The 24,360-nt window shown below is 48.2% G+C and overlaps 1 protein-coding gene across 2 annotated transcripts; it reads left to right on the top strand.

The window, feature by feature from the left end:
* The first annotated feature begins 5,178 nt into the window (after positions 1–5,178).
* LOC109879251 (transmembrane protein 144) lies at positions 5,179–23,738 on the top strand. 2 transcript variants are annotated; one of them, XM_031815971.1, is made up of 12 exons: positions 5,179–5,592; positions 5,675–5,830; positions 6,382–6,504; positions 6,918–7,017; positions 7,103–7,183; positions 8,666–8,750; positions 8,851–8,927; positions 9,777–9,895; positions 12,976–13,095; positions 15,505–15,602; positions 18,975–19,028; positions 22,505–23,738. In XM_031815971.1, exons 1-12 carry the CDS (start codon positions 5,502–5,504, stop codon positions 22,586–22,588), a joined length of 1,188 nt encoding a protein of 395 aa, XP_031671831.1. In that variant the 5' UTR covers positions 5,179–5,501; the 3' UTR covers positions 22,589–23,738. The 2 variants fall into 2 exon arrangements, with proteins under 2 accessions (XP_031671831.1, XP_031671832.1); XM_031815972.1 differs by lacking the exon at positions 18,975–19,028 and having other exon boundaries at positions 5,304–5,592.
* The last annotated feature ends 622 nt before the right edge of the window (positions 23,739–24,360 follow it).

Genomic DNA, 24,360 nt, shown 5'->3' with positions numbered 1-24,360 from the left:
ACCATCTATCACTAGCTATCAACACTATCTATCACTAGCTATCAACACTATCTATCACTAGCTATACTTAGCTATCAACACTATCTATCACTAGCTATAATTAGCTATCAACACTATCACAAGCTATCAACACTAGCTATCACTAGCCATCAACACTATCAACACCATCTATCACTAGCTATCAACACTATCACTAGCTATAATTAGCTATTAACACAATCTATCAATAGCTATGATTAGCTATCAACAATATATATCACTATCTATCAACACTATCACTAGCTATCAACACTAGCTATCACTAGCTATCAACACTATCAACACCATCTATCACTAGCTATCAACACTATCACTAGCTATAATTAGCTATTAACACAATCTATCAATAGCTATGATTAGGTATCAACAATATATATCACTAGCTATCAACACTATCTATCACTAGCTATCAACACTATCTATCACTATCTATCACCACTATCACTAGCTATAATTAGCTATCAACACAATCTATCACTAGCTATGATTTGCTATCAACAATATATATCACTAGCTATCAACACTATCTATCACTAGCTATCAACACTATCTATCACTATCTATCAACACTATCACTAGCTATAATTAGCTATCAACACTATCTATCATTAGCTATCAACACAATCTATCACTAGCGAATGATTAGCTATCAACAATATATATCACTAGCTATCAACACTATCACTTGCTACAATTAGCTATCAACACCATCTATCACTAGCTATCAACACTATCTATCACTAGCTGTCAACATTATCAACACCATCTATCAACACTATCTATCACTAGCTATAATTAGCTATCAACACTATCACTAGCTATCAACACTATCTATCACTAGCTATCAACACTATCAACACCATCAATCAATAGCTATCAACACTATCTATCACTAGCTATCAACACTATCAGTAGTGTAGTGGTTTTCTCTCAGCTCTGGGTCAGAAAGCCCAGTAGTGTAGTCGTTCTCTCTCAGCTCTGGGTCAGAAAGCCCAGTAGTGTAGTGGTTTTCTCTCAGCTCTGGGTCAGAAAGCCCAGTAGTGTAGTGGTTTTCTCTCAGCTCTGGGTCAGAAAGCCCAGTAGTGTAGTCGTTCTCTCTCAGCTCTGGGTCAGAAAGCCCAGTAGTGTAGTGGTTTTCTCTCAGCTCTGGGTCAGAAAGCCCAGTAGTGTAGTGGTTTTCTCTCAGCTCTGGGTCAGAAAGCCCAGTAGTGTAGTCGTTCTCTCTCAGCTCTGGGTCAGAAAGCCCAGTAGTGTAGTGGTTTTCTCTCAGCTCTGGGTCAGACAGCCCAGTAGTGTAGTGGTTTTCTCTCAGCTCCCAGCCCTGTAGTCATTAGGTACTAATTGTCTACTGATTGTCTACTAATTAGTTGATGATGTAATTGGAGTAGTCAATCGTATCTCACAACTCATCGTTAAGTTCCTTCGCTCATTCACACACATTGTTCAAAGTTAAAACAACCCCAACAGATGAAAATGCCCATCATGGGCTGAGAGACATCACCACTAGACCATCACTCCCATCACCACTAGACCCATCACTCTCATCACCACTAGACCCATCACTCCCATCACCACTAGACCCATCACCACTAGACCCATCACTCCCATCACCACTAGACCATCACTCCCATCACCACTAGACCCATCACTCCCATCACCACTAGACCATCACTCCCATCACCACTAGACCATCACTCCCATCACCACTAGACCATCACTCCCATCACCACTAGACCCATCACTCCCATCACCACTAGACCATCACTCCCATCACCACTAGACCCATCACTCCCATCACCACTAGACCCATCACTCATATCACCACTAGACCCATCACTCCCATCACCACTAGACCCATCACTCCCATCACCACTAGACCCATCACGCCCATCACCACTAGACCCATAACTCCCATCACCACTAGACCCATAACTCCCATCACCACTAGACCCATCACTCCCATCACCACTAGACCCATAACTCCCATCACCACTAGACCATCACTCCCATCACCACTAGACCCATCACTCCCATCACCACTAGACCCATCACTCCCATCACCACTAGACCATCACTCCCATCACCACTAGACCCATCACTCCCATCACCACTAGACCCATCACTCCCATCACCACTAGACCCATCACTCCCATCATCACTAGACCCATCACTCCCATCACCACTAGACCCATCACTCCCCATCACCACTAGACCCATCACTCCCATCACCACTAGACCCATCACTCCCCATCACCACTAGACCATCACTCCCATCACCACTAGACCCATCACCACTAGCCATCACTCCCATCACCCTACCATCACTCCCATCACCACTAGACCCATCACTCCCATCCCATCACCACTAGACCCATCACTCCCATCACCACTAGACCCATCACTCCATCACCACTAGACCCATCCCATCACCACTAGACCCATCACTCCCATCACCACTAGACCCATCACTCCCATCACCACTAGACCCATCACTCCCATCACCACTAGACCCATCACCCCATCACACTAGACCCATCACTCCCATCACCACTAGACCCATCACTCCCCATCACCACTAGGACCCATCACTCCCATCACCAACTAGACCCATCACTCCCATCACCACTAGACCCATCACTCCCATCACCACTAGACCCATCACTCCCATCACCACTAGACCCATCACTCCCATCACCACTAGACCATCACTCCCTCACCACTAGACCCACTCACTCCCATCACCACTAGACCATCACTCCCATCACCACTAGACCCATCACTCCCATCACCACTAGACCCATCACTCCCATCACCACTAGACCCATCACTCCCATCACCACTAGACCCATCACTCCCATCACCACTAGACCCATCACTCCCATCACCACTAGACCCATCACTCTCATCACCACTAGACCATCACTCCCATCACCACTAGACCCATCACTCCCATCACCACTAGACCCATCACTCCCATCACCACTAGACCATCACTCCCATCACCACTAGACCCATCACTCTCCCCATCACACTAGACCCATCACTCCCATCACCACTAGACCCATCACTCCCATCACCACTAGACCCATCCACTCCAATCACCACTAGACCCCATCACCACTAGACCCATCACTCCATCACCACTAGAACCCATCACTCCCATCACCACTAGACCCATCACTCCCATCACCACTAGACCCATCACTCCCATCACCACTAGACCCATCACTCCCATCACCACTAGACCCATCACTCCCATCACCACTAGACCCATCACCACTAGACCCATCACTCCCATCACCATCACTCCCATCACCACTAGACCCATCACCACTAGACCCATCACTCCCATCACCACTAGACCATCACTCCCATCACCACTAGACCCATCACTCCCATCACCACTAGACCCATTCACACTCCCATCACCACTAGACCCCATCACTCCCATCACCACTAGACCCATCACCACTAGACCATCACACTAGACCCATCACTCCCATCAACCACTAGACCCATCACTCCCATCACCACTAGACCATCACTCCCATCACCACTAGACCATCACTCCCATCACCACTAGACCCATCCTACTCCCATCACACTAGACATCACTCCCATACCACTAGACCATCACTCCCATCACCACTAGACCCATCACCACTAGACCCATCACTCCCATCACCACTAGACCCATCACTCCCATCACCACTAGCCATCACTCTCATCACCACTAGACCCATCCCCACTAGACCCATCACTCCCCATCATCACTAGACCCATCACTCTCCATCACACTAGACCCATCACTCACTCACCACTAGACCCATCACTCCCACACCACTAGACCATCACCACTAGACTCATCACTCCCATCACCACTAGACCCATCACTCCCATCACCACTAGACCCATCACTCCCATCACCAATAGACCCATCACTCCCATCACCAATAGACCCATCACCACTAGACCCATCACTCCCATCACCACTAGACCCATTACCACTAGACCCATCACTCTCATCACCACTAGACTCATCACTCCCATCACCACTAGACCCATCACTCCCATCACCACTAGACCCATCACCACTAGAACCATCACCACTAGATTCATCAATCCCATCACCACTAGACCCATCACCACTAGACCCATCACTCCCACAGCTGCGATGAGCTCAAAGGAAAAAGGAGAGAAGTAGTGCAGATCAGCAACGCATCACAGAATCAGCAACCTCAGAATCAGCGACCTCAGCTGACTCCCACCTGGAAAACAGAAGTGGGGGACTGACTCAAAAGCCATAACAACTGTTGCTGAGGGAACATGCAGCACCGGAACAGATATCACCTCATCTATATGGATGGACCTGAGAACAACAAAGCTCCACAAGAGAAGATTCAAGTGTCTTCCCCAGTCCGACACATCGCATTGCCAGAACTACCAACAAGGTCATCCTGGATGTACCTGCTACACCCAGAACAAGGTCAGAACCACCAACACCCAAGGTCAGAACCACCAACACCCAAGGTCAGAACCACCAACACCCAAGGTCATCCTGGATGCACCTGCTACACCCAGAACAAGGTCAGAACCACCAACACCCAAGGTCAGAACCACCAACACCCAAGTTCATCCTGGATGCACCTGCTACACCCAGAACAAGGTCAGAACCACCAACACCCAAGGTCATCCTGGATGTACCTGCTCAGAACAATCCCTTCAGGTCTGTTGATACAAAATCAGAATAATCCCTTGAGTCTGCTGAGACAAAGGCAGTCTATTCTTTGTTCTGTGAAAAGGAGAGATGTGGTGTTATTTGCATATTGCAACCTGATTGGTCATATGCTAATGAGGGCCTGTGAGAAAGTAGGGGCATCTCTCTCGCTCTCAAAAAGGTCATGTTAACTGACTGATATCTAAACCTGTTAACCTCAGACCTTATTCCAAAACCCTATTCTTTCCCCATAGGGAAATGGCTGAACGAAAAAGAGGTAATTTATATCCAGGTTTCAGGACTACAAACTGGCAAACTCTACTGTGGCAAAATTGGTTCCTGTTTCAGTCATATCTTTGGTCAGGTTTGCGTGGGTCAAACAAAAACACCCTAATGATTGGTTGACAATAGATCCTCCCACAATGCAGCGATGGAAAAGCAGAAAGAGGAAACATACACTGACAGGAACATTGACAACAACAAAAAATATCCAATGGTAAAACGGCCTGAGTAAAACTCTTATTTATCCACCATCTTTGGGGTTAATATTGCCCAGCGGTGCAAAACGAACTGCACGGTGGTCATGTGATGTACACGGAAGTGTAACTCCTCCGCACCGCAGTTGTCAGTACCTTGCAGAGTTGTAGAACCGGTCTACACCGTTAACGTCTAAGTAGTATATTGAAACAGCTGGTTAATGTAGCCTAGGTTAGTAGTCAGCTCGTATCTAGTCGTCTCTGCGGTCATGTTATTGTTGAGTGTTGTTAGCAGTGTATGTCTGCTCCTAGCGACACTACAGGCGGTACAATGTGACGCCGAATTGAACACATCTACAGGTTTGTTACCGTAGGTCTCTTGTCATTTCCTACGGGTCTGTATGGGCTACTACTGTGTCAGACCAGTTTGTGCTTGTTTCAGGTGTGAATACCGGACAACTCGGGAAGTATTCGGTGCAGCTCGTGACTAACTCGTCCAACGGCACCGACCTAACCTACGGCTTCGTCTCGTGCGGGGTGGCCGTTCTGTTTTACGGTTCTAACTTTGTCCCGGTGAAGAAGATACCCACTGGAGACGGTAAGGACGAAGCGAGACAAATGTATAATGAGTTCAACGCCTTCAGAACTAACGTTAGCTAGTTTACTCAACGTGTTAACCGGGGACTGGTTAAACGGCTTTAAAAGACGACACTTGGTTTATTCCTGGTGTTTCGTGGGTCTGGTAACTTGACATTGTTTAACCTTCTTTCCTGTACGATTACATGTTATGTGTTCTGAACTTTCCACTGTTCCCGAGGATTTCCAAACGCAACTTTCCTTATTGTGTAATACCTATCGATCACTGATTGATTAGGCTACGTCATCACTAATCAATGCTCCTGTTTAGTAAGAAAGGCATTTGCCAAACCAAGAAATACCATGAATAGAGCTCATGTGATTCCTTATTATACATTATATCCCCCCCACACACACAGCCTATTTATATCTGAACATTTCCAAAACACTGTGTCCTGCTGAATGCACCCCAAGTGTGTCCAAATCACCTTTGCTACGGCTGTTGGCAGTGTGGTACCGCAGGTGTATGTGACCAATAACATTTGATTTGTTGTGTGTGTGTGTGTGTTGCAGGTCTGTTCTTCCAGTGGGTGCTGTGTGCAGCAGTCTGGAGCGTATCTCTGGTGGTCAACATTATTCTGGGGTCTCCCACCTTCTGGCCGCTAGCCATGCTGGGGGGGGCCATCTGGGCTACAGGTCAGTATACCTCTAGCCATGCTGGGGGGGGCCATCTGGGCTACAGGTCAGTATACCTCTAGCCATGCTGGGGGGGGGGGGGCATCTGGGCTACAGGTCAGTATACCTCTAGCCATGCTGGGGGGGCGGGGCATCTGGGCTACAGGTCAGTATACCTCTAGCCATGCTGGGGGGGCGGGGCATCTGGGCTACAGGTCAGTATACCTCTAGCCATGCTGGGGGGGCGGGGCATCTGGGCTACAGGTCAGTACACCTCTATCCATGCTGGGGGGGGGCATCTGGGCTACAGGCCAGTATACCTCTAGCCATGCTGGGGGCGGGGCATCTGGGCTATAGGTCAATATACCTCTAGCCATGCTGGGGGGGGCCATCTGGGCTACAGGTAAGTATTTAATCCGTGTGTGTGTGTGTAGGTAACATCACGGTGGTCCCCATAGTGAAAACCATCGGTCTGGGTCTGGGCCTCCTCATCTGGGCCTCTTTCAACCTCCTCATTGGTTGGGCAAGCTCCAGGTACGCGCGCACACACACCAGCCAAACCTAGAGATACACACACACACACCTCACACACCCTTACACACTGTGTGTGTATCTCTAGGTTTGGCTGGTTTGGGATCGATGCTGAGGAAGTTTCTAACCCAACACTCAACTACTGTGGAGCAGGATGCTGTCTGCTCAGGTAATGAGGGGTGTTTTTGTGGTGGTGGGGCGTAGCGGGGGGAGTATAACGGGGTGTGTAACGTGGAGGGATGTGTAACAGGGTGTGTGGTGGTTGGTGTAACAGGGTGTGTGGTGGTGGTGTAACAGGGTGTGTGGTGGTGGTGTAACAGGGTGTGTGGTGGTGGTGTAACAGGGTGTGTGGTGGTGGTGTAACAGGGTGTGTGGTGGTGGTGTAAACAGGGTGTTGGTGGTGGTGTAACAGGGTGTGTAACATGGTGTGTAACATGGTGTTTGGTGTGTGGTGGTGGTGTAACAGGGTGTGTGGTGGTGTAACAGGGTGTGTAACAGGGTGTGTAACATGGTGTTTGGTGTGTAATAGTGTGTGTAACAGGGTGTTTGGTGGTGTGTAACAGGGTGTTTGGTGGTGTGTAACAGGGTGTTTGGTGGTGTGTAACAGGGTGTTTGGTGGTGTGTAACAGGGTGTTTGGTGGTGTGTAACGGTGTGTAACAGGGTGTGTGTAACAGGGTGTGTGGTGGTGTGTAACGGTGTGGTAACAGGGTGTGTGGTGGTGTGTGGTGGTGTAACAGGGTGTGTGGTGGTGGTGTAACAGGGTGTGTGGTGGTGGTGTAACAGGGTGTGTGGTGGTGGTGTAACAGGGTGTGTGGTGGTGTAACAGGGTGTGTAACATGGTGTTTGGTGTGTGGTGGTGGTGTAACAGGGTGTGTGGTGGTGGTGTAACAGGGTGTGTAACAGGGTGTGTAACATGGTGTTTGGTGTGTAATAGTGTGTGTAACAGGGTGTTTGGTGGTGTGTAACAGGGTGTTTGGTGGTGTGTAACAGGGTGTTTGGTGGTGTGTAACAGGGTGTTTGGTGGTGTGTAACAGGGTGTTTGGTGGTGTGTAACAGGGTGTTTGGTGGTGTGTAACAGGGTGTTTGGTGGTGTGTAACAGGGTGTTTGGTGGTGTGTAACAGGGTGTTTGGTGGTGTGTAACAGGGTGTTTGGTGGTGTGTAACAGGGTGTTTGGTGGTGTGTAACGGTGTGTAACAGGGTGTGTGGTGGTGTGTAACAGGTTGTGTGGTGTGTAACAGGTTGTGTGGTGTGTAACAGGTTGTGTGGTGTGTAACAGGGTGTGTGGTGGTGTGTAACAGGGTGTGTGGTGGTGTGTAACATGGTGTGTAACAGGGTGTGTGTAACAGGGTGTGTGGTGTGTAACAGGGTGTGTAACAGGGTGTGTAACAGGGTGTGTAACAGGGTGTGTGTAACAGGGTGTGTGTAACAGGGTGTGGGGTGGTGTGTAACAGGGTGTGGGGTGGTGTGTAACAGGGTGTGGGGTGGTGTGTAACAGGGTGTGGGGTGGTGTGTAACAGGGTGTGTGTAACAGGGTGTGGGGTGGTGTGTAACAGGGTGTGTGGTGGTGTGTAACAGGGTGTGTGGTGGTGTGTAACAGGGTGTGTAACAGGGTGTGTAACATGGTGTGTAACAGTGCTCTCTCTCCTCAGTGCTGTGATCTTCTTCTTTGTGAAGAGTGATGTTCACAGTCAGTCCTCCAGACCAGAAGAGGAGGAGCCACTACTCATAGACGGCGTGAGACACACTGCTGTTCCTAGCCTGAGTCACTCTACAACAGTCTGGATGCTGATCAATGTGGAGCAGATTTTAATACTGTGTGTGTGCGTGTGTGCAGTGTGTAAATGCAGATGGTGGGACGTCGTCTGATGACTCGTGGGTTGACACACTAAGACCGCGGACCAAACGACTGGTGTACGTATCTTAACATAGGCTCGACACGCTTAACATTTGCAGAGCGGGAGGCTTTTCATTTCTCAGCTGTGTTTTCTAATCTCTCTCCCTCCAGTGCTTCTCTCCTAGCTGTTTTCTAATCTCTCTCCCCTCTCTCCCCCTCCAGTGGTTCTGTCCTAGCTGTTTTTTCTAATCTTTCTCCCCCTCTCTCTCCCTCCAGTGCTTCTCTCCTAGCTTCTCTCCTAGCTGTGTTTTCTAATCTCTCTCCCCTCTCTCTCTCTCCCCCCTCTCCCTCCAGTGGTTCTCTCCTAGCTGTGTTTTCTAATCTCCCCCCCCCCCCTCTCTCTCTCTCTCCCTCCAGTGGTTCTCTCCTAGCTGTGTTTTCTAATCTCTCCCCCTTCTCTCTCTCTCTCTCCCCCCCCCTCTCTCTCTCTCTCCCTCCAGTGGTTCTCTCCTAGCTGTGTTTTCTAATCTCTCCCCCTTCTCTCTCTCTCTCTCCCCCCCCCTCTCTCTCTCTCTCCCTCCAGTGGTTCTCTCCTAGCTGTGTTTTCTAATCTCTCTCCTCTCTCTCTCTCCCCCCTCTCCCTCCAGTGGTTCTCTCCTAGCTGTGTTTTCTAATCTCTCCCCTCTCTCTCTCTCCCCCCTCTCCCTCCAGTGCTTCTCTCCTAGCTGTGTTTTCTCATCTCTCCCCCCTCTCTCTCTCTCTCTCCCCCCTCTCCCTCCAGTGCTTCTCTCCTAGCTGTGTTTTCTAATCTCTTCCCCCCTCTCTCTCTCTCTCTCTCCCCCCTCTCCCTCCAGTGCTTCTCTCCTAGCTGTGTTTTCTAATCTCTCCCCCCTCTCTCTCTCTCTCTCTCCCCCCTCTCCCTCCAGTGGTTCTCTCCTAGCTGTGGCAGCAGGTTTGTTGTACGGTACCTCTTTTGTTCCAGTTCTCTACATTAAGAACCACGCAGCACATCATGACAGCCACTTCACCGGGGCAAGCCAGTTTGGTACGTCACAACTGCATTACCTGTCTCTCCCAGTCACCGCTGCATTACCCGTCTCTCCCCCTCATCGCTGCATTACCCATCTCTCCCCCTCACCGCTGCATTACCCGTATCTCCCCTTCACAGCTGCATTACTCGTCTCTCCCCTTCACAGCTGCATTACCCGTCTCTCCCATTCAGCTGCATTACCCGTCTCTCCCCTTCAGCTGCATTACCCGTCTCTCCCCTTCAGCTGCATTACCCGTATCTCCCCTTCACAGCTGCATTACCCGTCTCTCCCCCCTCACAGCTGCATTACCCGTCTCTCCCCTTCACAGCTGCATTACCCGTCTCTCCCCTTCACAGCTGCATTACCCGTCTCTTCACAGCTGCATTACCCGTCTCTTCCCAGCTGCATTACCCGTCTCTTCCCAGCTGCATGACCCGTCTCTTCCCAGCTGCATGACCCGTCTCTTCCCAGCTGCATGACCCGTCTCTTCCCAGCTGCATGACCCGTCTCTTCCCAGCTGCATGACCCGTCTCTTCCCAGCTGCATGACCCGTCTCTTCCCAGCTGCATGACCCGTCTCTTCCCAGCTGCATGACCCGTCTCTTCCCAGCTGCATGACCCGTCTCTTCCCAGCTGCATGACCCGTCTCTTCCCAGCTGCATGACCCGTCTCTTCCCAGCTGCATGACCCGTCTCTTCCCAGCTGCATGACCCGTCTCTTCCCAGCTGCATGACCCGTCTCTTCCCAGCTGCATGACCCGTCTCTTCACAGCTGCATGACCCGTCTCTTCACAGCTGCATGACCCGTCTCTTCACAGCTGCATGACCCGTCTCTTCACAGCTGCATGACCCGTCTCTTCACAGCTGCATGACCCGTCTCTTCACAGCTGCATGACCCGTCTCTTCACAGCTGCATGACCCGTCTCTTCACAGCTGCATGACCCGTCTCTCCACAGCTGCATGACCCGTCTCTCCCCTTCACAGCTGCATTACCCGTCTCTCCCCTTCACAGCTGCATTACCCGTCTCTCCCCCTCACCGCTGCATTACCCGTCTCTCCCCCTCACCGCTGCATTACCCGTCTCTCCCCCTCACCGCTGCATTACCCATCTCTCCCCCTCACCGCTGCATTACCCGTCTCTCACCTTCACAGCTGCATAACCCGTCTCTCCCCTTCACAGCTGCATTACCCGTCTCTCCCCCTCACCGCTGCATAACCTGCCTCTCCCCTTCACAGCTGCATTACCCGTCTCTCCCCCTCACCGCTGCATAACCCGTCTCTCCCCTTCACAGCTGCATTACCCGTCTCTCCCCCTCACCGCTGCATAACCCGCCTCTCCCCTTCACAGCTGCATTACCCGTCTCTCCCCCTCACCGCTGCATTACCAGTCTCTCTCCGTCAGCTGCATTACCCGTCTCTCCGTCAGCTGCATTACCCGTCTCTCCCCCTCACCACTGCATTACCAGTCTCTCTCCGTCAGCTGCATTACCCGTCTCTCCGTCAGCTGCATTACCCGTCTCTCCCCCTCACCACTGCATTACCCGTCTCTCCCCTTCAGCTGCATTACCCGTCTCTCCCCCTCACCGCTGCATAACCTGCCTCTCCCCTTCACAGCTGCATTACCCGTCTCTCCCCCTCACCGCTGCATTACCAGTCTCTCTCCGTCAGCTGCATTACCCGTCTCTCCCCCTCACCGCTGCATTACCCATCTCTCCCCTTCACCGCTGCATTACCCGTCTCTCCCCTTCAGCTGCATTACCCGTCTCTCCCCTTCACCGCTGCATTACCCGTCTCTCCCCTTCACCGCTGCATTACCCATCTCTCCCCTTCACCGCTGCATTACCCGTCTCTCCCCTTCACAGCTGCATTACCCGTCTCTCCCCCTCACCGCTGCTCTCTCGAGAGATTGGCTTTTGTTTTTGGGCAGAATTATTTGAGATTTTAGTTATTGTTGGAGGTGGGGCGGCAGGGTAGCCTAGTGGTTATAGCGTTGGACTAGTAACCAGAAGGTTTCAAGTTCAAACCCCCGAGCTGACAAGGTACAAATCTGTCGTTCTGCCCCTGAACAGGCAGTTAACCCACTGTTCCTAGACCGTCATTATGTCAAAAGATTCAGTTCATGGCTCCAGCACTGCAGGTGGCGGTAAATCACCAATATTAGCTTTGCACTTTTTTCAAACATCAAAAGAAAATGTACTACTTTCAAATGGAGATACAACGTTACGATCTCTATGGTGCCACCATAACAGCATAGATACAATGTTGTGATCTCTATACATCTCTATGGTGCCACCATAACAGCATAGATACAATGTTGTGATCTCTATACATCTCTATGGTGCCACCATAACAGCATAGATACAATGTTGTGATCTCTATACATCTCTATGGTGCCACCATAATGGCAGAGATGCATTGTGATCTCTATATATCTCTATGGTGCCACCATAACAGCATAGATGCAATGTTGTGATCTCTATACATCTCTATGGTGCCACCATAACAGCATAGATACAATGTTGTGATCTCTATACATCTCTATGGTGCCACCATAACAGCATAGATACAATGTTGTGATCTCTATACATCTCTATGGTGCCACCATAATGGCAGGGATACGTTGTGATCTCTATACATCTCTATGGTGCCACCATAATGGCAGAGATACATTGTGATCTCTATATATCTCTATGGTGCCACCATAATGGCAGAGATACATTGTGATCTCTATATATCTCTATGGTGCCACCATAATGGCAGAGATACATTGTGATCTCTATGGTGCCACCATAATGGCAGAGATACATTGTGATCTCTATGGTGCCACCATAATGGCAGAGATACATTGTGATCTCTATATATCTCTATGGTGCCACCATAATGGCAGAGATACAATGTGATCTCTATATATCTCTATGGTGCCACCATAATGGCAGGGATACATTGTGATCTCTATATATCTCTGGTGCCACCATAATGGCAGAGATACATTGTGATCTCTATATATCTCTATCTCCAGCAGCACCTGGCTGATATTTTCTTTTCTCTCTCTCTCTCTCTCTCTGTCTCTCTCTGTCTCTCTGTGTGTGTGTATAGATCTGGACTATGTGTTTGCCCAGTTCAGTGGGATATTCCTGACCAGTACGGTCTACTTCCTGATCTACTGCGCTGCCATGAAGAACACACCTAGAGTCTACCCTAGAGCAATACTACCTGGTACACACATACACCTAGAGTCTACCCTAGAGCAATACTACCTGGTACACACATACACCTAGAGTCTACCCTAGAGCAATACTACCTGGTACACACATACACCTAGAGTCTACCCTAGAGCAATACTACCTGGTACACACATACACCTAGAGTCTACCCTAGAGCAATACTACCTGGTACACACATACACCTAGAGTCTACCCTAGAGCAATACTACCTGGTACACACATACACCTAGAGTCTACCCTAGAGCAATACTACCTGGTACACACATACACCTAGAGTCTACCCTAGAGCAATACTACCTGGTACACACATACACCTAGAGTCTACCCTAGAGCAATACTACCTGGTACACACATACACCTAGAGTCTACCCTAGAGCAATACTACCTGGTACACACATACACCTAGAGTCTACCCTAGAGCAATACTACCTGGTACACACATACACCTAGAGTCTACCCTAGAGCAATACTACCTGGTACACACATACACCTAGAGTCTACCCTAGAGCAATACTACCTGGTACACACATACACCTAGAGTCTACCCTAGAGCAATACTACCTGGTACACACATACACCTAGAGTCTACCCTAGAGCAATACTACCTGGTACACACATACACCTAGAGTCTACCCTAGAGCAATACTACCTGGTACACACATACACCTAGAGTCTACCCTAGAGCAATACTACCTGGTACACACATACACCTAGAGTCTACCCTAGAGCAATACTACCTGGTACACACATATACCTAGAGTCTACCCTAGAGCAATACTACCTGGTACACACATATACCTAGAGTCTACCCTAGAGCAATACTACCTGGTACACACATATACCCCTAGAGCAATACTACCTGGTACACACATACACCTAGAGTCTACCCTAGAGCAATACTACCTGGTACACACATACACCTAGAGTCTACCCTAGAGCAATACTACCTGGTACACACATACACCTAGAGTCTACCCTAGAGCAATACTACCTGGTACACACATACACCTAGAGTCTACCCTAGAGCAATACTACCTGGTACACACATACACCTAGAGTCTACCCTAGAGCAATACTACCTGGTACACCATACACCTAGAGTCTACCCTAGAGCAATACTACCTGGTACACACATACACCTAGAGTCTACCCTAGAGCAATACTACCTGGTACACACATACACCTAGAGTCTACCCTAGAGCAATACTACCTGGTACACACATACACCTAGAGTCTACCCTAGAGCAATACTACCTGGTACACACATACACCTAGAGTCTACCCTAGAGCAATACTACCTGGTACACACATACACCTAGAGTCTACCCTAGAGCAATACTACCTGGTACACACATACACCTAGAGTCTACCCTAGAGCAATACTACCTGGTACACACATACACCTAGAGTCTACCCTAGAGCAATACTACCTGGTACACACATACACCTAGAGTCTACCCTAGAGCAATACTACCTGGTACACACATACACCTAGAGTCTACCCTAGAGCAATACTACCTGGTACACACATACACCTAGAGTCTACCCTAGAGCAATACTACCTGGTACATACATACACCTAGAGTCTACCCTAGAGCAATACTACCTGGTACATACACCTAGAGTCCACCCTAGAGCAATACTACCTGGTACACACATACACCTAGAGTCTACCCTAGAGCAATACTACCTGGTACACACATACACCTAGAGTCTACCCTAGAGCAATACTACCTGGTACACACATACCTAGAGTCTACCCTAGAGCAATACTACCTGGTACACACATATACCTAGAGTCTACCCTAGAGCAATACTACCTGGTACACACATACACCTAGAGTCTACCCTAGAGCAATACTACCTGGTACACACATATACCTAGAGTCTACCCTAGAGCAATACTACCTGGTACACACACACCTAGAGTCTACCCTAGAGCAATACTACCTGGTACACACACCTAGAGTCTACCCTAGAGCAATACTACCTGGTACACACACCTAGAGTCTACCCTAGAGCAATACTACCTGGTACACACATACACCTAGAGTCTACCCTAGAGCAATACTACCTGGTACACACATACACCTAGAGTCTACCCTAGAGCAATACTACCTGGTACACACATACACCTAGAGTCTACCCTAGAGCAATACTACCTGGTACACACATACACCTAGAGTCTACCCTAGAGCAATACTACCTGGTACACACACCTAGAGTCTACCCTAGAGAAATACTACCTGGTACACACATACACCTAGAGTCTACCCTAGAGCAATACTACCTGGTACATACATACACCTAGAGAGTTATACTACCTGGTACACACACCCAGACTAGTGCTACACTGCCTGGTTAGATTGTTGGGTTATTTACACTGTGTATTTTCATCCAGGCTTTGTCTCTGGGGTGATGTGGGGTATTGCTACCTGCTGCTGGTTTCTGGCCAACACCTACCTGAGTGCTGTGGTCAGTTTCCCCATAATAACCACGGTGAGTATTAATACTACAGCGGTACTATATTAATACTACATTAGTACTACAGTGGTACTATATTAATACTACAGCGGTACTATATTAATACTACAGCGGTACTATATTAATACTACATTAGTGCTACAGTGGTGCTATATTAATACTACAGCGGTACTGTGTTAATACTACAGTGGTGCTATATTAATACTGCAGCGGTACTGTGTTAATACTACAGTGGTGCTGTGTTAATACTGCAGCGGTACTATATTAATACTGCAGCGGTACTGTGTTAATACTGCAGCGGTACTATATTAATACTGCAGCGGTACTATATTAATACTGCAGCGGTACTATATTAATACTACATTAGTACTACAGTGGTGCTATATTAATACCACAGTGGTACTATATTAATACTACAGCGGTACTGTGTTAATACTACAGCGGTACTGTGTTAATACTACAGCGGTACTGTGTTAATACTACAGCGGTACTGTGTTAATACTACAGCGGTACTGTGTTAATACTGCAGCGGTACTGTGTTAATACTGCAGCGGTACTGTGTTAATACTGCAGCGGTATTATATTAATACTACAGCGATACTACATTAATACCACTAATATTTCGGCAGTACTATACTAATAATACGGCTGCACTGTTATTAATACCACTGCAGTACTATATTAATACTACTTCAGGGCTATATTAATACTACTGCAGTGCTATATTAATGCTACGGCGGTACTGTGTCGACGCTACGGCGGTACTGTGTCGACGCTACGGCGGTACTGTGTCGACGCTACGGCGGTACTGTGTCGACGCTACGGCGGTACTGTGTCGACGCTACGGCGGTACTGTGTCGACGCTACGGCGGTACTGTGTCGACGCTACGGCGGTACTGTGTCGACGCTACGGCGGTACTGTGTCGACGCTACGGCGGTACTGTGTCGATGCTACGGCACGATGCTACGGCAGTACTGTGTCGACGCTACGGCAGTACTGTGTGGATGCTACGGCACGATGCTACGGCGGTACTGTGTCGACGCTACGGCGGTACTGTGTCGACGCTACGGCGGTACTGTGTCGACGCTACGGCGGTACTGTGTCGACGCTACGGCGGTACTGTGTCGACGCTACGGCGGTACTGTGTCGACGCTACGGCGGTACTGTGTCGACGCTACGGCAGGATGCTACAGCAGTACTGTGTCGACGCTACTGTGTCGACGCTACGGCGGTACTGTGTCGAGGCTACGGCGGTACTGTGTCGACGCTACGGCAGTACTGTGTCGACGCTACGGCAGTACTGTGTCGACGCTACGGCACGATGCTACAGCAGTACTGTGTCGATGCAACGGCAGTACTGTGTCGATGCTACGGCAGTACTGTGTCGATGCTACGGCAGTACTGTGTCGACGCTACGGCACGATGCTACGGCAGTACTGTGTCGATGCTACGGCAGTACTGTGTCGATGCTACGGCACGATGCTACGGCAGTACTGTGTCGATGCTACGGCAGTACTGTGTCGATGCTACGGCACGATGCTACGGCACGATGCTACGGCAGTACTGTGTCGATGCTACGGCAGTACTGTGTCGATGCTACGGCAGTACTGTGTCGATGCTACGGCACGATGCTACGGCAGTACTGTGTCGATGCTACGGCAGTACTGTGTCGACGCTACGGCACGATGCTACGGCAGTACTGTGTCGATGCTACGGCAGTACTGTGTCGATGCTACGGCACGATGCTACGGCAGTACTGTGTCGATGCTACGGCAGTACTGTGTCGATGCTACGGCACGATGCTACGGCACGATGCTACGGCAGTACTGTGTCGATGCTACGGCAGTACTGTGTCGATGCTACGGCAGTACTGTGTCGGCCTACTGTGTCGATGCTACGGCAGTACTGTGTCGATGCTACGGCAGTACTGTGGCGATGCTACGGCAGTACTGTGGCGATGCTACGGCAGTACTGTGGCGATGCTACGGCACGATGCTACGGCAGTACTGTGTCGATGCTACGGCAGTACTGTGTCGATGCTACGGCACGATGCTACGGCAGTACTGTGTCGATGCTACGGCAGTACTGTGTCGATGCTACGGCAGTACTGTGTCGATGCTACGGCACGATGCTACGGCAGTACTGTGTCGATGCTACGGCAGTACTGTGTCGATGCTACGGCACGATGCTACGGCACGATGCTACGGCAGTACTGTGTCGATGCTACGGCAGTACTGTGTCGATGCTACGGCAGTACTGTGTCGATGCTACGGCAGTACTGTGTCGATGCTACGGCAGTACTGTGTCGATGCTACGGCAGTACTGTGTCGATGCTACGGCACGATGCTACGGCAGTACTGTGTCGATGCTACGGCACGATGCTACGGCAGTACTGTGTCGATGCTACGGCAGTACTGTGTCGATGCTACGGCAGTACTGTGTCGATGCTACGGCAGTACTGTGTCGATGCTACGGCAGTACTGTGTCGATGCTACGGCAGTACTGTGTCGATGCTACGGCAGTACTGTGTCGATGCTACGGCACGATGCTACGGCAGTACTGTGTCGATGCTACGGCACTGCTACGGCAGTACTGTGTCGATGCTACGGCAGTACTGTGTCGATGCTACGGCAGTACTGTGTCGATGCTACGGCACGATGCTACGGCAGTACTGTGTCGATGCTACGGCAGTACTGTGTCGATGCTACGGCACGATTGCTACGGCACGATGCTACGGCAGTACTGTGTCGATGCTACGGCAGTACTGTGTCGATGCTACGGCAGTACTGTGTCGATGCTACGGCACGATGCTACGGCACGATGCTACGGCAGTACTGTGTCTGCTACGGCAGTACTGTGTCGATGCTACGGCAGTACTGTGTCGATGCTACGGCAGTACTGTGTCGATGCTACGGCAGTACTGTTGTCGATGCTACGGCACGACGCTACGGCAGTACTGTGTCGATGCTACGGCAGTACTGTGTCGATGCTACGGCAGTACTGTGTCGATGCTACGGCACGATGCTACGGCAGTACTGTGTCGATGCTACGGCAGTACTGTGTCGATGCTACGGCAGTACTGTGTCGATGCTACGGCAGTACTGTGTCGATGCTACGGCACGACGCTACGGCAGTACTGTGTCGATGCTACGGCAGTACTGTGTCGATGCTACGGCACGACGCTACGGCAGTACTGTGTCGATGCTACGGCAGTACTGTGTCGACGCTACGGCAGTACTGTTTTTATTTATTTATTTTACCTTTATTTAACTAGGCAAGTCAGTTCGGGGGTTTGAACTTGCAACCTTCCAGTTACTAGTCCAACGCTCTAACCACTAGGCTACCCTGCCGCCCCACTTTACTGTGTTAAGTGTGTCTCTCTGTAGGGTCCTGGTCTGATTGCAGCTCTTTGGGGAGTGGTGGTCTTTAAGGAGGTAAAGGTACGTAACCGTTCTATTCAAAAATATGTTACCACATATATTACCAAAGCAAACTTATAGAAACATGTGAGTTACAAATATCTCAAACGCATTAAGAAGGCACACCTGTTAATTGAAATGCATTCCTGGTGACTAACTCATGAAGCTGGTTGAGAGAATGCCATGCTGTCATCAAGGCAAAGGGTGGCTATTTGAAGAATCTCAAATATATAAAATATATTTTGATTTGTTTAACACTTTTTTGGTTACTACATGATTCCATATGTGTTATTTCATAGTTTTGATCTTCACTATTATATTGCAATGTAGAAAATAGTCTAAATAAATAAAAACCCTTGCATGAGTCGGTGTCCAAACTGTTGACTGGTATCAGACCAACATGCACGCATTTTGGTACCAACTACACAATTCTTTGTCCATGTACTAATTTTAATAAAAAATAAATCCACTGAGTAAATCTAACATACCGATTCTCGAGCTGCAACACACAGGCATGTACAGAGTTTGTGTCAACAGACATAGAGATGAATCCATTACGATTAGACGTAGCTACCCGGTGTCTGCCCCTCATCCTGTCGGTTGTGATGCAGAGTTTGTGTCAACGGACATGGAGATGAATCCATTACTATTAGACGTAGCTACCCGGTGTCTGCCCCTCATCCTGTCGGTTGTGATGCAGAGTTTGTGTCAACGGACATGGAGATGAATCCATTACTATTAGACGTAGCTACCCGGTGTCTGCCCCTCATCCTGTCGGTTGTGATGCAGAGTTTGTGTCAACGGACATGGAGATTAATCCATTACTATTAGACGTAGCTACCCGGTGTCTGCCCCTCATCCTGTCGGTTGTGATGCAGAGTTTGTGTCAACGGACATAGGGATGAATCCATTACTATTAGACGTAGCTACCCGGTGTCTGCCCCTCATCCTGTCGGTTGTGATGCAGAGTTTGTGTCAACGGACATGGAGATGAATCCATTACTATTAGACGTAGCTACCCGGTGTCTGCCCCTCATCCTGTCGGTTGTGATGCAGAGTTTGTGTCAACAGACAGAGATGAATCCATTACTATTAGACGTAGCTACCCGGTGTCTGCCCCTCATCCTGTCGGTTGTGATGCAGAGTTTGTGTCAACGGACATGGAGATGAATCCATTACTATTAGACGTAGCTACCCGGTGTCTGCCCCTCATCTTGTCGGTTGTGATGCAGAGTTTGTGTCAACGGACATGGAGATGAATCCATTACTATTAGACGTAGCTACCCGGTGTCTGCCCCTCATCCTGTCGGTTGTGATGCAGAGTTTGTGTCAACGGACATGGAGATGAATCCATTACTATTAGACGTAGCTACCCGGTGTCTGCCCCTCATCTTGTCGGTTGTGATGCAGAGTTTGTGTCAACGGACATGGAGATGAATCCATTACTATTAGACGTAGCTACCCGGTGTCTGCCCCTCATCCTGTCGGTTGTGATGCAGAGTTTGTGTCAACGGACATAGGGATGAATCCATTACTATTAGACGTAGCTACCCGGTGTCTGCCCCTCATCCTGTTTGTTGTGATGCTGTTTACCGACTGTCAGCTGTATGTGAACACATGGACAAATCCATTTCGACTGTCAGCTGTATGTGAACACATGGACAAATCCATTTCGCCCACTAGTCATTTCTATATATCTTGTAAATAAGACTACGTGGTTGGGACGACGCCCACTAGTCATTTCTATATATCTTGTAAATAAGACTACGTGGTTGGGACGACGCCCACTAGTCATTTCTATATATCTTGTAAATAAGACTACGTGGTTGGGACGACGCCCACTAGGCATTTCTATAAAGACTAACCCAGGTTGCTGGACTTCATAAGTCCTTGGCCTTCCAACCTCACTTGGTTTCTTTGGTGCAAATAAAACAGATCACAACAATGAGCTGATGAGACTGATGGGTGGGGTTATATCCCTCCTGTTTGGCCCTGTCCGGGGGTGTCCTCAGATGGGGCCACAGTGTCTCCTGACCCCTCCTGTCTCAGCCTCCAGTATTTATGCTGCAGTAGTTTATGTCGGGGGGCTGGGGTCAGTTTGTTATATCTGGAGTACTTCTCAATAAATTGGATTTGATTTGATTTGATGAGACGCCATTTCACCGTAGAAAAGCTTCTCTCTCGTCAGGACACTGTTCATGACAGATGAGATCTCATATCAAACACTAGGCTAGTAAATACGTCAATAGGACAACCGACTTCAACAATACCAGTTGCTGAAAACAGCTGGTCAAATGAGAAACATGGGAGGATTTTATTTATTTAACTAGGCAAGTCAGTTAAGAACAAATTAAAGGAAGGAGAAGTGAATGTTCACCTCCTTAGGTCCTCAGATAGAAGTGAATGTTCACCTCCTTAGGTCCTCCGATAGCAGAAGGAGAAGTGAATGTTCACCTCCTTAGGTCCTCAGATAGCAGAAGGAGAAGTGAATGTTCATCACCTTAGGTCCTCCGATAGCAGAAGGAGAAGTGAATGTTCATCACCTTAGGTCCTCAGATAGCAGAAGGAGAAGTGAATGTTCACCACCTTAGGTCCTCAGATAGCAGAAGGAGAAGTGAATGTTCATCACCTTAGGTCCTCCGATAGCAGAAGGAGAAGTGAATGTTCATCACCTTAGGTCCTCAGATAGCAGAAGGAGAAGTGAATGTTCATCACCTTAGGTCCTCAGATAGCAGAAGGAGAAGTGAATGTTCATCACCTTAGGTCCTCAGATAGCAGAAGGAGAAGTGAATGTTCATCACCTTAGGTCCTCAGATAGCAGAAGGAGAAGTGAATGTTCATCACCTTAGGTCCTCAGATAGCAGAAGGAGAAGTGAATGTTCATCACCTTAGGTCCTCAGATAGCAGAAGGAGAAGTGAATGTTCATCACCTTAGGTCCTCAGATAGCAGAAGGAGAAGTGAATGTTCATCACCTTAGGTCCTCAGATAGCAGAAGGAGAAGTGAATGTTCACCTCCTTAGGTCCTCAGATAGCAGAAGGAGAAGTGAATGTCCACCACCTTAGGTCCTCAGATAGCAGAAGGAGAAGTGAATGTTCACCTCCTTAGGTCCTCAGATAGAAGTGAATGTTCACCTCCTTAGGTTCTCCGATAGCAGAAGGAGAAGTGAATGTTCATCACCTTAGGTCCTCAGATAGCAGAAGGAGAAGTGAATGTTCATCACCTTAGGTCCTCAGATAGCAGAAGGAGAAGTGAATGTTCACCTCCTTAGGTCCTCAGATGCTGCAACAGTAAAATAATGGTAGCTGCCACCTTCAGAGGTGTGCAACATCTTTACTACCTGTCCGTCTGGTATTACCCCTTAAATGCCCTTCTAGCCAATCAGAATTGAATAGTATTCAACAATGCCGTGGCATAATTAAGCAATAATGCCCGAGAAGGGTGTGGTATATGGTCAATCGCTTATATTGCTTAAATGACCTCTCCTCTCGTCCTCAGGGTTGGTGTAACTTCCTCATCCTGGGCATGGCGTTCTCATTGGTTCTCGCTGGAGCCCTGCTGACAGCCTTCTCCAAGGTGTGACACACACCTGGTCTAAGGTGTTATGACTTTCCGCCAGACACTCAGGGAACCAGGATGAGGATGGTTACTGTACTCCAAAAGGGAACTGTCTTTTCACCTAGTTTCTATGGAAATCATTTCTAGTTAGTCTCTTAATATTTTAATGTTTGATAAAATTATTTGTCTATTTCCATGAATTCATCTCAAAGGGATACTATTTTTTATGAAGTTATCTAATGTGATACCAGTGGATGAAGAGGGTTAGCTGTAGAGTTATATAATGTCATGTTACAGCCAGTGGATGAAGAGGGTTAGCTGTAGAGTTATATAATGTCATTTTACAGCCAGTGGATGAAGAGGGTTAGCTGTAGAGTTATATAATGTCATGTTACAGCCAGTGGATGAAGAGGGTTAGCTGTAGAGTTATATAATGTAATGTTACAGCCAGTGGATGAAGAGGGTTAGCTGTAGAGTTATATATGTTTAGCTGTAGAGTCAATACTTCCTGTTGATCTGGCCATCCAATGTACGGGACGTTGCAAGTCAACCTGCAACGTAAACACTTCTAAGATCAACATGACTAAACTAGAAAAAGGTACATTTGTTGAAAATGCGTTCAGCTCTTTGAAAGGTTTTGTAGCCTACCATAGCCATCTGATATGTTGAATCATTATATAAAAGGCTTTCGTAGCCTACCATAGCCATCTGATATGTTGAATCATTATATAAAAGGCGTTGTTGGGTTCTGAGAATATGAAATATACGTATTCATGTCACTGAGGGAGGGTAATGTAACGTTTACATTATGTCACTGAGGGAGGGTAATGTATAAGGTTTACATTATGTCAGGATATGCCAGAGAGAGGGAGGGTAATGTATAACGTTTACATTAAGTCAGGATATGTTATTGTTTGCCATCTGGGATCCTCTGGGAGGAGAAGAGACAGTCTGGTACCAGTCACCATGACAGCCGAGGAGTGAGAGGTCAGATGAAGTGAGGTAGAACAGATATCACCAAGGTTCTGCCTCTCAACAGAGATGAATTGGTTGTTCAGATGTGTAGGAGGAGACTCGGCATAGGAGGAAGGGTTAAATATCAGTGCTGTGTGAATGTTTTTGTTGGTTCAGCTGTTCGATCATTTGGGATGAATAAACTTGGTTTAAGCTTTCAGTGTCCGTTGAGTTCTTACTCTGATATTTAGAACCTAACAGTAGGAGGAGTTGGGATTATGCCGGTTAATTGTTTAGTTAGCTAGATGTCTAAACAGAACACTTCACCAGATGAATACAGGACCCATCAAGTTAGCCAGGTGTGATTACAGCCATCTATTGTATTTAATGTACATGTCAGACAATGTTTTTACCTGGAGTTTTTCCTTATTGTAGGTTACTACTTTGACCACTATTAGTCTTAATCTTTGGTTGTTTACTACACTACTCACTCTGTTTAGCACATGGCCTCATATGTGAATCCTTAAAGAGATGGGTGGGGCTAATGCTTAAGAGGGTGTAGACAAAGAGCTCTCCAGTAGGTACCAAAACATTCAAGGGCCATTTTCTAAAAAGTGGGGTTACAAGTTTATCAACTTTCAAAGCAGAATTACTTCCCCATTGTTCCTCAACTGTCGTATGATGTACCATTTTCTAGCTCCGAGTCTCTACATTTATCCAATGTACGAAACACAATTTCAAATGTTGCTACATAAGACCGAATCGGGGAGGTCGGTCACGTTTGTTAACCATCCGATAACATTGAGTTTACCACAACAGTCCCCAGTGACCGTACGTACATA

Source organism: Oncorhynchus kisutch, unplaced genomic scaffold (assembly GCF_002021735.2).
Source record: "Oncorhynchus kisutch isolate 150728-3 unplaced genomic scaffold, Okis_V2 scaffold719, whole genome shotgun sequence".
Classification (NCBI taxonomy): Eukaryota; Metazoa; Chordata; class Actinopteri; order Salmoniformes; family Salmonidae; genus Oncorhynchus; species Oncorhynchus kisutch.
This window is presented reverse-complemented; position numbering and strand designations above follow the sequence as displayed.

Bases quoted from the DNA above. Each gene is read 5' to 3' on its own strand.
- LOC109879251 (XM_031815971.1), top strand. From the start codon at position 5,502: ATGTTATTGTTGAGTGTTGTTAGCAGTGTATGTCTGCTCCTAGCGACA. The intron at 8,751-8,850 runs GTGAGACACACT...GCGTGTGTGCAG, and splicing joins AGCCACTACTCATAGACGGC to TGTGTAAATGCAGATGGTGG. The intron at 13,096-15,504 runs GTACACACATAC...ATTTTCATCCAG, and splicing joins CCCTAGAGCAATACTACCTG to GCTTTGTCTCTGGGGTGATG.